Consider the following 16085-nt stretch of genomic DNA (forward strand, 5'->3'; position numbering starts at 1 on the left):
AAGTAGCATGTAAATTACGCCGTCTTTTTATGGCAAGCAAAACGAGTTAATAACCGCCAGGAAAAGCACTGTAAAAAACATTGTATTGGCCATGAAAAACGCTGCTTTTAACACTTGTTTTAAAAGTAGTATGTAAATTACATTGTCCTGTGTTGCCATAAAAGGGGCGTAAAAATTTGCTATTTTCATGGCCAATACATTGTTTTTTATGGTGCATTTCCTGGCGGTTATTGATCCCTTTCGCTTGCAATTCAGTTGGGCCCAGTGTGCATCCAGAGTTTTATTTGTAAAACTGCTCCCACCTTGCTTGACCCTCTTTCAAAGCCTGCCAGACTAGCAATGGGTGGAGCGATGAAAGCTCGGCCGATTTATATACCCGTCACACAATACACAAATTATGCATAAACCGTGCATGATTATTGGGCTGTTTATATTACCTTTATTAGTGATTTGCGTGTCAATTATGTGATTTTAACGTGATATGTGTGTCGAATTCGCAATATAAAAGTTATCCAACAGTCCGTTAGACATTAGTGGATATACGTGGAACAGTCATGGAAAGCCACAAATTTGCGCATGCATCTCTCAAAAATTACACACAGTTGCAAAATATTTACTCAATAATTTTGTATTAACTATGTAAATATGCACAAACTGTGTAATTCACAACAGAAACAAAATTTAGATATTTTTCTGTTACACTGAGGTCACTATGGGTTGTTTTGGGTCAAGCCATTCAGAGAATATTTAGACTAGAATTAAAAATATTTTGTTCCTTTTGCTGTAAAGGTTCAGTTTGTGGATATATTGTGTTTATACTCCTTTGCAGAGGTGCATTTATCTTTCAAGAAACTATTTTCTTGCTACTGCATTACATTAAAACTGCGGTTTTAATATTATTGACAATAACTAAAATAAAACTGCTTGAAATATGTATTTTTTATCGTTTCATTTGACTGTTGTTCTCATTTTACCCATTTCAAAGTCTTCTACTCCCTCTATCTCCACTATTGGATGTAAACAATGACCTATAAATATGAGACTTTCCCAAAAGGATTTCCAACAATTTTCTATAAAATAACTGCTCTATGTACTGCGGTGACCCCTGAAGGGATTATCCAAAAGAGGGAATAAAAACAACTACTTTGTGTAGCAATAACACGACTTACAGTTTCTTCCTTTTTGCTGAACACAGGCATTGCTACTGAAGTCATCATGAGCAGACTTTGTGCCTGAGTGTTGAACAGCTGTAAAACAACAATTAAAAAAACAGTAAAATTCCCATTTCTTCTGTCAGATTCAAGACCGTAACTGTAACAATTGTGGTTCAAAACAGTACATTTAGAACTGGCTAAAACAGTTTATTAAAATATTAATTGTTATTAAATGTTAAACCTTTCTTGTAAATTTAAATTTGACAATCCTAATCTACAAGGAATTGAGTTATCAATAACAATGAACTATTAGTTTTGGCAACCAAATGACAAAACTAAAGGACACTACAGAGACTAAGCATTACATTACACATTATATGACTAACATCAGCAAAGCTGAGCTACGTCCAATATTATTACCTCATTTTTATTAGGAAGCTGAAGGTGAAGAATGAATGGGACAAACAATTAACTGCATGAAATGAAACACCTTACATGTGACGTATGAAAACAGATCAGACTCTATCTAGATACAAATATCTAAAAACATTCAAGCAGGGACTAGCTGTTTAATCAAGAATTCAGTTTTTCTAAGTAAAATTAAGCTAGTATACTGTACGTGTTACCTACACAGACATACGCTTGATAATTTCTCAACAAAAAAAATCAAATTTTTTTTCAACCTAATATTTTACCTGCTTTAAATTAACTGCAAAAGCTGATTTTCATGTAACCAGAGAGGTTTTGTAAAACGTTTGCAGATGGAAATAACTGATTGTTGTCGTTGAAAGAAATAGCAGAAATCGGATTGGATTTCATAATTTATGTAAAATATTTTTAACATTTTATATCCATGACCCAAAAGGTCAAAGCATGTCGGAACTTCAAGCCTGCTGGAAGTCTCTTACTGTTAGATGCAAATGTGTCATTTTCTGGACATTGATAATAATAATACTAATAATATATTAATAATAATAAGTTCAGTTCTTCAAATGTTTATGGTACCATAAATATAAATGCCAATTGAGAAATGTTACATTGTAATCCTCATAATCTGAGATTTTTTTAATTCTACATAAAGCTCTATGGTTATAATCTGGTACTATAGAATAAAACTGAAATAAAATGACAGTTAAACTCTCTATTCAGACATTTACATGATTTTGATGCTTTCTACAAAAAAAATGCAAACATTCAGCGTGAAATATCAATATGACAAAAATAAAATCCATTAAAAAAAGAGCAGACTGACCACACTGTCCATGTAGGCTTCGGTCCAGATTATGTCGTGGTCGTGGTTGATAACCATCGGCCTGCTGAGAACATGGAGATATTCCATAACATTTTCCTGGACATCAGCCAGTGTGGACACGTGTGTGTAATAGCCTGTAGAACACACAGAAACACACATTTACACATGGATAAAGTTAAAGAATGCTTAGAACTAACTCAATTATTTAAGATTGGGAACTTTAAGACTTTAATCAAAGCTAAAACTGCATAAAAAAGTCTGTATGTTAAAGCTCAAAATTATTGAGCACTTTGGAATTTCTTCTTTTATTTTACTTTAAGGACAAAATTCCTGAGCACTTGTAAATCAATATATGAATGCAAAAGTGACATTTTATTTTTTTTGCTTGGAGTAACTAATTTTTAGAGAATTATTTATTTTTTTATTTCACATTGTTTCAACAGCTCAAACTTTACCTCTAGATAAACGCTAACTAGTATCATTAGTCATCTCATTTTACCTTTATTGTTGCAGGCGATCCATTTGACATTTTCTGCAAATGTCATTTCCCGTCCAATTAGATAGGTGAAGACTCGAACCTGCAGAGACAAGGAGTTTTTTTTTTTTAATGCCACTGATGCTTGTTTTTGTCCATCGTTAAGTTCCTGTGTGTCTTACTCGTCGATCGGGCCAATTAAACTCCTGAAAGACATCCTGGAAGTCTTCCATGGCGCCGTCTGTTATCAGCATGATGGCCTGGTTGCACAGGCTGCCCTGCCCCTGCGCTGCAGCCTAAACGCACGACAGACTTAACAGTTCAAATCAACTCATGGAGAGTGCTTAAAAAATGTTCCTCACAATTCTAAGAGATTACACTCATGGTTTTAAGTGAGAAAGTGTCTTTTAAAATAAGAACAGACCTCATTCAGGATCTTAAAAGACTCCTTCATTGCATTTTTCACTTTTCCTTCTCCTCTCACATGAAGCTCGTCGATCAGCAGCTTGAAATGCTGGAAATAAAAAAAACACACAAAACTGAATGAGCAAAGTCTTTGAGATAAATATCGGTGAAAGTGCCACCATGAAAAGGGAGCAGGAGAGAGGATGGATCACCGGGAGCTTCCTGGCACACTGACCCATAACAGGGAAGTTACCCCAGTGCCTGAAGGTAATGAGGATTAATTAAGGTGTTCATGTACTGCTGCACATTTGCTATGATGAAGCACACGCTCTAGGAACGTAGCATCTGAATTCAAAGTAGAAACTGTGTAAAATATGGCAAAAATACACATTTTAATGCAGTTTATTGTTATTAATTTTGGGATTCTCAATTATTATTATTGTAGAACCAACAAAGAGATGCTTGCATGTATTATTTTTTTTTATATTTTAACAATTTACAAAAAAAATGTAAAAAAAAGGAAAAAATAAATAAATTTGAATTGATAATCTAAAAAAAAAAATCAAATTATCAGGCTTGAAGTCTATGTTTGTGGACAATAACTGACCACTTTTCCAAATGCTACTTTAAATCATTTTAAAGGCAGACATAAGTTTACCCATTATCCTTAATTTAATGTTGCACTGATGCACAAATTGGTCATATCACACCAGAAATATTACTAAAAAGGTGAGCAAACTGAGTATAAAGTGTAAAAATATAGAAATATATGACAAAATCTGCACAATACAACTAAAACAGTTGTTTGTGAAGCCAACTGCTGCCTGAATTCCTGCTTGTGTTTTAGCAAGTGTGACAGCAACATCTGTAAGCCCATTCTCTCTCAGCACTGCCTCTTAAGGCCTTCAGCCAACCAAATCCCATCCTGAGAGGTCATGTGACCTGCTTAAGATTGATGCCAGCCAGTGGCCTCACCTGATCTGCAGTGATGTGAAGGGGAGTGAAAGTAGGGCATACGTCCAACAGACACACACATGCCAAGACTGAACAGACTGAGCAGGTGTTGGGATGAAAAACGGCGGAAAGGAAGGGAAGCGGGACAAAAAGAAGAGCAAGAATGAGGAGAGTAATATGATGAGGCGTGGAAAATTAATGGAAAAGATGGGACGAGGACGAACCGCAGAGATGCAGAGGAAAAGCAGATAAAAAATTACACAAATATATTTATTTTTTAAAATAGTTGGTGACTTTAGTCGGCAATATTTCCATAAATACTACTAATCAACAAAGCAATAAAAAAAATACTCATATTTAAGCCAAAATATTAGTAGATAAGTGCAAAAATGTCTCATGGAAACTTAAAAATGTAAAATATTCAAATCAAATCTTCAATTATCAATAAATAATTTGATTAATATCTACAAAAAGTAGCTTTAATTGTGTCAATATCATGTTATTACACAATTATCTTGTTACATATTCATATTTGTCATGGTTGTGCGAAAGTGTGACTGATCTGAATCCTTGTCGTCAAAGGACTAATGGAAATAAATCCGCGGCCGGTAGTTGTTTTAATTGGCTGTGAGTCTGTGTGCATCTGTCGTCTAAGCTTGTATTACTTACCTCTCTGTTATCCAGGTCGGCTTGCACCAAAATGCCCTTGAAACACGGCTCCACATAGCGGACATAGTCGCTGTACTAGAGGGAAAAAGAACAAAATATGTCAGCTGAAGTAGAGGGAATAATCCGTAAACAAAGACATGCATAAGTAATTTAAAATTTTAACTACTCTCTAAGGAAATTAAATTATTTTTTTATTTTATTAAAATGTATGTTCAGATTGTGTGGCTGTTCCTTCTATGGAAACGTAATAATAAATTCATTGTATTTGCTATTTTTACTCTTAAAAAAGAACAATTGAGGCTTTTTTTTATTATTATAAATGAGGCGTTCATTGTAGTAATCACACTTTTTTGGAAAATGAAATTGTGCCTGTTTGTTTGTTACAAAAAAAGTGACACAATTTTTTATAAATCCTGCAGCAATTTGGTCAAAAACATCTAAAGAAGTGAAGCCATAAGCTCTGTGTATAATCAGCATAAAAGCAGAGGATTTGCAGGAGCCATACGATTACACATATGTAATACCAGGATTATTCTCGCATTTGTCATAAAGTTGCTACTAGCCACATAGTTTTATTTATTTATTTTTAAGATTATGTGCTTCTTTTTTAAATTCTTAAGACATCACATTTTCGGTTTTACTACCACAGTAGTTCATTTTCTTAACTGTTATTTATCTGTCAGATAAATAAATCAGGCATATCAGAGGACAGCTCGGGTCCTAAGGAGTTAAATCACGGCGCTAGCATGTAGCAGTTAGCAGCTGCTGTTTAGCCATCTGTCTGCAGCATGAAGAGCTTCACAATAAAAAGAAACAAAACTCTGTCTTTTTCTGTTGGAATACCTTTAGAGGTTGTTGTTTGAGTTATGACAAACCAATAGAGACACTTGCTGTCAGTTTAAAGCGTTTTTAAAAGAGTTATTGGTCCAGGAAGTTAGCTTTCTAGCTAGCTTTGTTTACAAGTTAGCCTTCTGCTTGAGCTGCTGCCGTTTTCTGCTGCGTTTTCTGGTAATGACATTTTGTGATCTTTTCATGACATGCAGACTTGTAGTGGAGTATTTATCCGGAATGAAAAGATGAAATATAAAGCTCTGATCATAATGAGAATAAATGAAATATCCGATCCTGATCGGACAAAGGAGTCCGATTCCGATCAAGTCCCAAATCACGTGATCGGCCCCGATTTCCGATCACGTGATCGGATCGGGACATCCCTAGTAGTTGCTCTAACTGTTGTGTACTTACGGCTATAATGTTAACAAAATCATTTTCTCCCAGTGTGTCCAGGATTGTGTTGATTGTGTGTTTGGCTATCGTCAGCCTCAGTCCCTTCATGCTGCCACTGACGTCCACCACGATTATGACGTCTTTGGGAGACGTAGCCGCTTGGATGTACCTGAAAAGACAAAAAGAGGAGGTGCCGAAATGAGGCTCAGGAAGTATTTTTAACCTCCAAGGAAATTTGTGTAGGGGTTAGGGCAGAGCAGACGGAATTAAATCCTGATCCCGTTATATGTTTCTCTGCTCTTCCTGTTGTGCTTTCCATCATCTCCTTATCACCATCCCCTTCTTTTCCAAGCTAATTAACGCAAATGAGATTTTCCCTGCAGCAGCAGAGAACAGAAGCTTTCCAGGCATCCGCTGTCTAGCTCTTTGATTTCCGCTTTCCAGAGAAAGTCCGTTCAAAAGCACCTCTGAGTTCCTGTCACTTCCTCTTTTCCAGATTGTGACATATGAAAAATGACCTCTGAAGTGAACTACATTTCCCATCTATACTGGGAAATCTTCAATGGAGGATAAATCCTTCCACTTATACTTTTTAATGTTAGAAATGGGCAACAATCCTTTTTTTAAAATATTTTGTAAGAACTGATTCTTATTTCTCCGTTTTACAGCAGTAAAACCTTTCATCAGTCAAATGGCTTTGTATTTTGACTAATTAAATATTCACTTTCAAACTTCGTTTCCTCATTTCTGACTGTCAAAAAAGAAGTATTTTTAAGAAATATGGTCAACCAGGTTAAGAGGTTTAACTCAAAATGGTTTGCGCGATTAAACTACAAAAGCATATTATATGATTAAGGTTAAACTGTGTTTTTGCAACATTAGAAGATTTTTTTTTTTTTTTTTTTACTTAGATGTAAGACTTGTGCAGCCAAAAACATGCCGGTTGTTTATAGATATTTTGTTGTAGTTTTAAAAGTAAGGTTTTGAAGTGTCTAGAACTCAGTACCAGAGGAGATTAAATTGCAGACTAGATACAAAACCTTCACAACAAATGTAAAAATTGTGGCTTGCCAACACCTTCAGATGTCAAAATTTAAAGATAAGCCTGTTTTGATCTTGTAAAAATTTTGTATTTTATCTATTTGTATAATAAGTCTTTAGCCTGGCCTTTTTAACCAAATGGAATCATCTTTTTTATTGCACTTTCCCTATTAAATAAACTATTATTATCATTAATATTAAAGCAACACTAAAGCATTAACAAATGTAGAAAAGTTATCAAAATATTGACCTTTTTTTAAGGAAACTGAATTTTTACTTACTATAAAATGAACAGTAAAAAATGTGTAATCAAATCTCAATATATAGGTTGTTTGCCATGAAAGGGTGTAGGGAAAAATCGATTTGGCGATATGTATCGCGATACTTCATGTGGCGATACTTGTATCGGATCTAAAATGCAACTTGTATATGAGATTCAGCTAGTGCTTTATGTTGTGATCATTAAATACAAATACATTTTAGAATTTTATGACCACGAAATATGTGTATTAAGTCATACTCTTTAAAAAAGGATTGTCCAAGTAGTCTTGGAATATATCGCGATACACATCGTATCGCCAGACACTTGTCAGTATACACACCTATTGTTATGTGTATTGATGTCAGTGTATGAGTGTATATGTCTGATTTGTAGGAAGGTTTGCTTTAAGCAACAATTTATGTAACTGATGTTATTTCAGTGGGTTTATTTCCTGTGTTAATGTTTGTTATTAAACTGAAATCTGCTCAAAAATTACAGTTTTTTAATGTGACTCAGTTGTTTAAATGTGACTCTAATCTGTTTAAAGTAACATAAATACTTTATTCAACACCTGACTTGAATTTTCCTGGCTGACAGCCATCTTAACATTTTTTTCTGGTCATACTTTCATGCAGGGAGTAGTTTAACTAAGCAAACTGCATTGCATAAGGAAATGTTTTTTTTAGGTTGAGCAGCTCTTTGAAAACTTTCCGTCCTTCAGTGTCTAATGCTGCTGATTCAACGAGGACCAGTCAATCCAAAAGCTGCTGGTTACAGCAGCCTGACACAGAAGAAAAAGAGAAACAGATCCTTAATAGATCTGCAGTTGACAGGAATATCGCCCTACCAGTTTCTGTTTCTGCAGTCAAAGGTCACCACGCCATTTTCATCAGGGGTCCACTGGATACCTAAAGGAAAACACATAGCTTGTTAGATTAAATGAGCAAAAATTAGAGTCCATATATATCTGTAGAATTCATACAATTAATCAGGAGGGATATTTTGTCATTCCTTAACCATGTTAAAATGACATTTTAGTCATATTTGTACTCAAATTTAAAGATATTGTCTTAGACAGCTGAGTAAACACAATGATTTGGTTTTGGAGAATGACATAACCTCTCCTTATGCTGTGGTAACACTTTAATTTAAGCTCTAAAAGTCTACATAGCAAATTAAAGATGCAGTTGTAACCGTTAGTATTTGGATGTACCTGGGTAAAGCCTGAAGAAGCCTGTAGAGCTGCCAAAGTACTGCCAGGTGAGGGTTGGATCTTTTTGGAAGTTATCCACAAAAATGTCATTTAAAGCTTCAGACATGTAGACTCCGTTTAAAATATCTGGATCTGGAAAACAGCAATTAAGAAATCGTGAAAAATAATGAACAATCTTGTGTGGGATTTTTTGTTGTTGTTGCTTCACCTTGATTGTAGACGTTTGTAGGAACTTGGATGTTACTCTGCTGTGTGTTGACTGGCAGTTTATTGAAATGTTCGTTCCTCTCTAAGGGGAATTCCCCCCCGAGTGGGATTGGATTTCCATCTTCATCCACAGTGTTGATCAGCAGAGAGTTAAAGTAGTCAAACTACGAGAAAACATCGAAGAGAAACCAGTTTATGTATTAATAGCCAGAAATGTTGCTTCTTCTTTTTGCAGCTAATGGATAAATGTGATGAAGCAGCATCAAAGGTTGCAGGAGAGCACCAGAAATTCAGTCTACATCTCTGTATTTCCACACCTGACACACCTTTAAACCGGAGCATTTATCCTGTCATAGAACAGGAAGTGACATCACTTGTCACCGAATAGTCCGTCACTATCTTTTCGGTGAGTGTATATTCATTTAAATTTGGTTATTTGTATACTTTCAGTATATTTTTTCAAGTATTCTTAAGTATAGTAAAGTATATTTCCTGAAGTGTACAAATAATTAAAAAGTATGTTGGCAGTTTATGAACAAGTATACTTCTTGGGACTAAATTAGCTCACTTTTAGTTTAAGAACGTATACTTAGAAGTATACTTAAAGTAACCGTCTAGTTTAGTATTAGTTTACTGGCAATAAACTTGAAGTTTACTCTAAGTTTATGAACCTTGAAGTCTACCTAATGTCGCTTTTAAGGTTTACAAGTCATAAACTTCTACTAATTAGTGTTATTAAAATAAATTTAAAAATACTGGAAGTATTCCAAAAATACATCTACTCCACTTTTAATGCTGTGTAAGAAAAAGTTTAAGGACAGTGACAAATATATACTAAATATATGTAGACTCGTAGTATATTTTCTAATTATAATCTAAGTATACTTAACATGAACATATGCACTTGTAAAGTTTATCACTAATAAGTACCTAAGAAGTAAACTTGATTTTTGTTTTTAAAAAGTACACTTAAAATAAACTTGAGTGTACTTATTTTTGGTTAGGGTAGTTGTGTTAATTTTATGAGAATTTTTACTTGAGTAAGAAATATTACTATATTTTTTTTTATTAAATATTTATTTAATTGGCCTGTGGGAGGGGCTAAATACTATAAAGTGGTGCAGTTTGGTTTTGTGAAGCTGAAGGCCGTCTTTCAAACTTAAAAAATTGAAGTAATTTTAGTTGATTATGTCCTATTGATTTGATTTACTTTTTTTGTAGCTGTAACTACTTAAAAAACGTAATATTTTATTTTTGTAGCTCGTTTTTCTCTCCTTTTCTTCTTCAATGGAATAAAAAAATTCTCACAAAGTCTGCAACTGCTGTGCCAACTCTACTTTATTGGCTCAAACAAGAACTTTGTCACATTAGAACATAAAAAATACAAAAGTAAAAAGAAAGAAGAAAGTAAAACGTATATAACTGAAGTGGTGTGACACACCTGCAGTGTTTCGTTGTATTCATGGACCAGATCAGCATCCTCTGCTGCCTCAGCCAGCTTCTGCAACAATATAAAGTGTAAATGATCAACAGAATCACTGTCAACAATCACAATCATGAAACACACGATCATTTCAGTGCTAATTAAAAACCTAGAGGAGTTACCTTGACAGATTTCATCTTCCTCCCGAGCATTTCTTCCATTTCCTCTGCAAACTTCTTCACAAGCTCTTCACCGTCCACCTCTTCTATCTTCACAGCGCCTTCAATGTCTTTGTATTTCTGTACAACACATTTAACACAAAATAAGTACAACAAAATAATAAACAAAAAAATTAAAAAGTAATAAATATAAAAAGGTGTAATTAATGCACTCAGTTACACTTTTAAGCTTATGAGTATTAAATTAATTTTAAAAAATGCAGAAATGAGAATCTTTGGAGGATTTTGGGTTATATGTACAACTGAAATGCCAATATGTTTGTAATAAGAAAAAAAAAACAAATAAAACTCAGTTGTGTACAAAGCATATTTAGAAAATGTTTGGAAAAAAAAACAAATAATCAACTTAATGCAATGTTAAAACTGATGAAAAAAAATAAGAAATATGCTAAAAAATAGATACTGTATATGTAACTAAAATAAACCTTAGCAGGTATTACTATTATTATTGAAGCTTGTCACAACTTTTCAAAACTATGATGACAAAGACTCAGCATTTATTTTGCTTCTATGCTTTATTTTTCACTCTTAAATGATTTTCTGGAGTAAATACTTCATATGTACAATAGATTCACATGTGTGAGCGCTGACTCTTAGCTTAGGTATGACAGATGGCAAAAAGAGCTGCTGGGGATTCTGCAGGCCAACATGCAGGTAAAAGTCTGCACATAGTAATTAGTACAAGACAGTTCTGAATGGTACTTAGGTTAAGTCTGACTTTAAATTGTGATCTGCATTTAATAAAAAAGTTGTAAAGAAAATATGGGCCAGTTTGCTGGATTCTGATTGATGTTGACAGATTGTCTCATTTTAACATTTTTTTTTTTTAATTGCTTTGTACATCGGTGATATTTATGCAACAACTTCCAAAAAAGCTGTATTTTTCATCCGTGTAAAGGGAAGCCAATACATTTTTAAACAATATTTAATTATTTTTATTTATTTTTATTTTTTATAATTTTTAATTTGTATTTATTTATTTTATTTTTATGTAATTGTACTATTTTTAAACACTATTTTCTGGAGGGATTTACTTACAAGAGGGTCAAATTAGAAATGTATGATTGTATGTTTAATTATAACGAGTACATTGTACCCATGCTACCCTTTTATCAGTACCTTAAAATGTGTGAAATACATGTGAAATTTTTTTTTATTTTTTTGTTCTTTGTTCAAAAAAGGACAACTATAGGCAGCAAAAATTTAAATGAGGAGATATATTCACATCAACATAGTTGCCCCGTACATAAAAAAAAACATTTTTTTTATATTAGGTCAAAGTATTTATTGCCTCTTTGTTTTTACGAGGAGTCAATGTAGATTTTTTTTGCAATTACATTTTATAATTTAAAAAAGATTCAATGTGCAATAGCTTTACAGTTTTTATTATACAGGTTTTTCGGATGATCTTTTTCAAGCGTTCTTTTTGTTGTCCATAAGTTAGAAAAAGATAACAAGCCAAGTTAAAGCAAGAACATGATCAAAAAGTAAAATTAAAAAAAACATACACAAAAAAAGACCCTAAACAAGGGTAAATTTGCTTATAATTTTTCTAGGTCATTTTTACACATAAAAGTTATATATTTACCAATTCCTAATTCAAATTGAAGATTTTTTAGCTGTTTTGCTTTGGTCATTTTTACCCAGAAGAGTGGGTTAATATTTACTCATGCTTTACTAAAATTTTATATTTTCTTAGCTGTTGGGTTAAGGTATTTTACTCAAAATTTTGCAACAAATTTGGTTAAAATTGTTCATTTTTTTGGTAATATCTATAGGATGTGTTTTTTTATGGCGTACAGTCCCTATTGCTGCCATCATCAACTCCCCTCCAGCATAAATGAACAATAAGGACTCATTTGGTAGAACAATAAGTGATGCATCCTCCTAGAATGTGTTGGAAGTTGGATAAAATAAGAAAATAAAACAACTTGAATCCCTAAAAACACATCTAAGAAGGCTACTATTAAAAGAGAGTGTAGCATCAGCGCAGGATAGATTCACTAACACGACTGTTCATGCATCCATCAGTGGACACTACATCCATGTGTGCATCATTTGTGGGATTTATTACCTTTTGCAGAAGTTTAGCACCGGAGTATTTGGCAGATAGAGCAGCTATTTCTTTTCCAAAGGAAACAGCCCACTGCTGTACACTGGAAAAAAAAGAGAAATATGATCAGTGTGATACCCAAAAGCAGCAGAAACCAACCAAAATGAGTTTATAACTGTAGAGAAATCAGAAATGCAGACAAGTTTAGATTGTAAAATATTTCTTCAAAATTAACTTAACCCTTCAACTACACAAAAATGAAAAAAAAAAAGAAAAACACCAAAAAATGTATTTTTTATTGCTGCTTAATGCCTTGGTATGGAACCCCCAAAGAGACATCAAGGTATATATATATATATATGTATATTTTTTTTTTTTTCTAAAAATTACTTAGGGACTCTGTAAAAAGTTGAAGTAAAAAAAGAGAGTTTTGGTTACTAACTAGAACTTGTTTTTTTCTAAAAATTAAGGTGGTAAAAAAAATTCTGGTTGCACATCAGATAAAAACTGTTTTTTTTTTTCTTTTCTAAAAATTGAATTAACGAAAAAAGATGTTCTTGTTACTTATTGATTCACACCCTTTACTAACCAGAATTATTTTTTTTTTGTTTTAATTTTTTGGAAAAAAAAAAAAAATTACATCAATTTTTTTCGCCTTAATTTCCTTTTAGGGGCTCCGTACATCAGGGAGTAAAACACACAATCAATATTTTTATGTCTTCTAAACGTTTCCCAACATTTGGTTGAGCAGGCAGTTAAAGGGTTAAATAGAAAAAAAAACTAAATAAGCATAATATTATTATAAAGACTTCAATATAAGTCTTGTGTTAGCATGATATGGAGCTTTTGCTTTAGTGTGAATTACACAGCAGAATAAAAAAGGAAAAGAGATTCACAAACAGGAGATTAAAGCTGATTATTCTGAAGGTGACAGTGTCTGGTGGGTCAAAAGGTTATTCTGTGCTTCATAATATGCAGCTCGGCTACAAATCCTTTCATGTGAATGCTGCTTGTGCACGGTAATGCAACAGACAGGATGCGACAGATGGCTCAAACTATGGGGGGAATCACCATGTCACTGATAATTTACAGGGAGGGCTGAGGCAAACGTCTGCTGGTGTGTTTGAAGAACAATATCACAGGACTCTGTCAGATATATTTTCTTTTTCAGTCGTGACATTTGTCTCATATGATTTGGTCATTCAAAGTCATTTTAAAATCGTTTACAACTGAGTTAATTTAATCAATCTCACTGCGGTATGCAGAGATATCCTTTACAAATTAGATTTACAGAAAATTACTTTTACTTTCCTCCTTCTTTACTTTCAGTCTTCTGAGGAGTATACACAAATTAATTAATTTCTCCTTATTCTTTATTCATTTAGATGTACAAAAATATTTATTTTTTGAAAATTTAAAGTCAACTGTGGTTGGGATAGGCTCCAGCATCCACCCAATCTTGACAAAGATTAAGCAAGTTTAGAAAACCGATGAATGGAATTTTATATATATATTCTTATATATTTTAGAGCAAATATTGAATACATAAAAATATTAAATTGTTTAAACTTTTAAAACATTGTTTTTATATAAATATGAATTAAAAACAGGCAGGAATATTATGGGGTCAAATCAGGATCAGCCTAAAGTGAACGAAAAAACAGATTGAAAACTTGAAAAATAGATGTTGGAACTGAAAATTTGAGAAAAGAAAGTAAAAATTTGAAACCTGAAAAAAAAAATGAAAATTTGAAAAAAAAAAAACTGAAGATTTGAAAAGTAAGAGTTTTTTTTTCAAATCTTCACTTGTTTTTTTTCTTCAAATTTTCACTTCTTTTTTTTTCAGTTACAACATCTATTTTTCAAGTTTTCAATCTGTTTTTATCGTTCACTTTAAGCTGATCCTGATTTGACCCCATAGAATATTATTCCAGAATATATCAACCTAAACCTTAAATAACTGTCAATATTTTGCACTTCATAAAATATATATTTTGTCTAAATTGGGATGTTACAAGATAACATCGGGCCGTTATTAATACTAATATACAAAGATCTGGAGGGCCGGATATAATTACCCTGTGGACCGGTTGCGGCCCGCGGGCCTTGACTTTGACACATGCACTAAACCACAATCCCCGACAAAGTGGATTTTTAAGTCAAAATGGTAAATTCACACAGCAAAACAAGCCAGTTAACACAACCGTCAAAAAAATTTATGGAAGGAAGCCATGAATTTTCCTCAATATTTTTTATTTTAAAATGTTTAGTAAAATTACAATTACAATGTGCAGGTGGAACCAGCCTTGTGCGGGATAAAAGAAACACATAGGTGAGAATAAGAAGAAGAATGAATGGATGAGAGGATGGGAAGATTAAAAATATTGAATGGAAGACCAGAGAGTTCTTCTATAGAGAGATTAAAAAATATATGATGATGGGTTGAGAATCAAGATAATCAAAAAAATTAAAAGTAAATGAAAATCTTCTTATTGTGACAATATTAAGACTTTTACTGGGAGAGGTCACTTTAAGAATGTATGAAATTTGAGGATTTTATATAACGAACAAAACATATCCATTTTATAGTTTTCTGAATTCACATTTTTTAAAAATGGAGTCCTAGTCATCAACATTAATGCAGCTATTGCAGCAGATTACCATTTGTTCTGTGCTCTCCTGGTACCAGAGTGATGTCGAGTTGACCCATCTGACCTGAAACGTTTCAGTCATGGCTTTGTTAAAGTCCAGGACAACAGGGGCTAGCGACTAAATCTCCCTCAGCCAAGGCCGTGTATTTTGTGTTCAGTGACCTTTGCTGCTTGCTGAACTCTGTCATCTCACAAAGCTTTAATCCTCAGTCATATTGTTGGCGAGGACCACATTTTCCCTTTGAGATAAAGACTTATGTGTAGAAATCTAATGTATGCATCAGAAAAATGCATCCGTTTTTTAAAAGATCTCAAATTTGTGTAAGCCTTTTGAGCTCCGCCCCCTTTCGTCTGAGTCAGCAGGTCTTACTATGGGAGGCTGGTCACTGACAGGTTTTGATGATGGGTTGTTTGAGAATTTGTGATCCGAGTGGCTATTTGGTTCTTTGTAAGAGGATTTTGTGAAGTGAGTTCCTCTTGTGTTGTTTTGTTGCTTTTGCACTCTACAACACAAGATTGATAATCAGATCCAATGAACTGTATTCCTGACCCTGCAGATGTCCTTTTTTTCCATATATTGCACATTTTTCTGGTTCCCAAAGACCTCACTAAGCTGCGTTCCCACAGGACTATAACACCACACTGCATTAAAATCAGTTTTTGACAGATGACACTGTGCTGGTGTTTATTTGCTGCCTTTATTCATTTCAAAGAAAAAAATGTTTTTTGTAAGCAAACTAAACCAGCAAATTCAATTAAAATCTATTTTATTATAATCAAATTTACTTTATATGCTAAACAACAATAAGCCGAATAACTATCACCTTCACAAAACCTTGCTATAATCTTTGCCAAAAAAA

At 33.3% G+C, this 16085-nt stretch overlaps 1 protein-coding gene across 3 annotated transcripts in view; it reads right to left on the reverse strand.

The window, feature by feature from the left end:
* The window catches only part of cacna2d4a (calcium channel, voltage-dependent, alpha 2/delta subunit 4a), an 83615-nt gene that overhangs the window by 62696 nt on the left and 4834 nt on the right, over positions 1–16085 (reverse strand). For all 3 annotated transcript variants that reach the window (XM_036210158.1, XM_036210159.1, XM_024287755.2), the window contains exons 3-15: positions 12596–12677; positions 10465–10581; positions 10301–10360; positions 8861–9023; positions 8653–8784; positions 8287–8347; positions 6155–6305; positions 4910–4984; positions 3306–3395; positions 3064–3177; positions 2906–2984; positions 2407–2540; positions 1170–1247 (exon numbers count right to left, since the gene is read on the reverse strand). In XM_036210158.1, the coding sequence (XP_036066051.1) occupies positions 1170–1247; positions 2407–2540; positions 2906–2984; positions 3064–3177; positions 3306–3395; positions 4910–4984; positions 6155–6305; positions 8287–8347; positions 8653–8784; positions 8861–9023; positions 10301–10360; positions 10465–10581; positions 12596–12677 (1336 nt within the window). The remainder of the gene's footprint in view (positions 1–1169; positions 1248–2406; positions 2541–2905; positions 2985–3063; positions 3178–3305; positions 3396–4909; positions 4985–6154; positions 6306–8286; positions 8348–8652; positions 8785–8860; positions 9024–10300; positions 10361–10464; positions 10582–12595; positions 12678–16085) is intronic.

The sequence above is a fragment of the Oryzias melastigma genome, linkage group LG23, assembly GCF_002922805.2.
Source record: "Oryzias melastigma strain HK-1 linkage group LG23, ASM292280v2, whole genome shotgun sequence".
NCBI classification, from domain to species: Eukaryota; Metazoa; Chordata; class Actinopteri; order Beloniformes; family Adrianichthyidae; genus Oryzias; species Oryzias melastigma.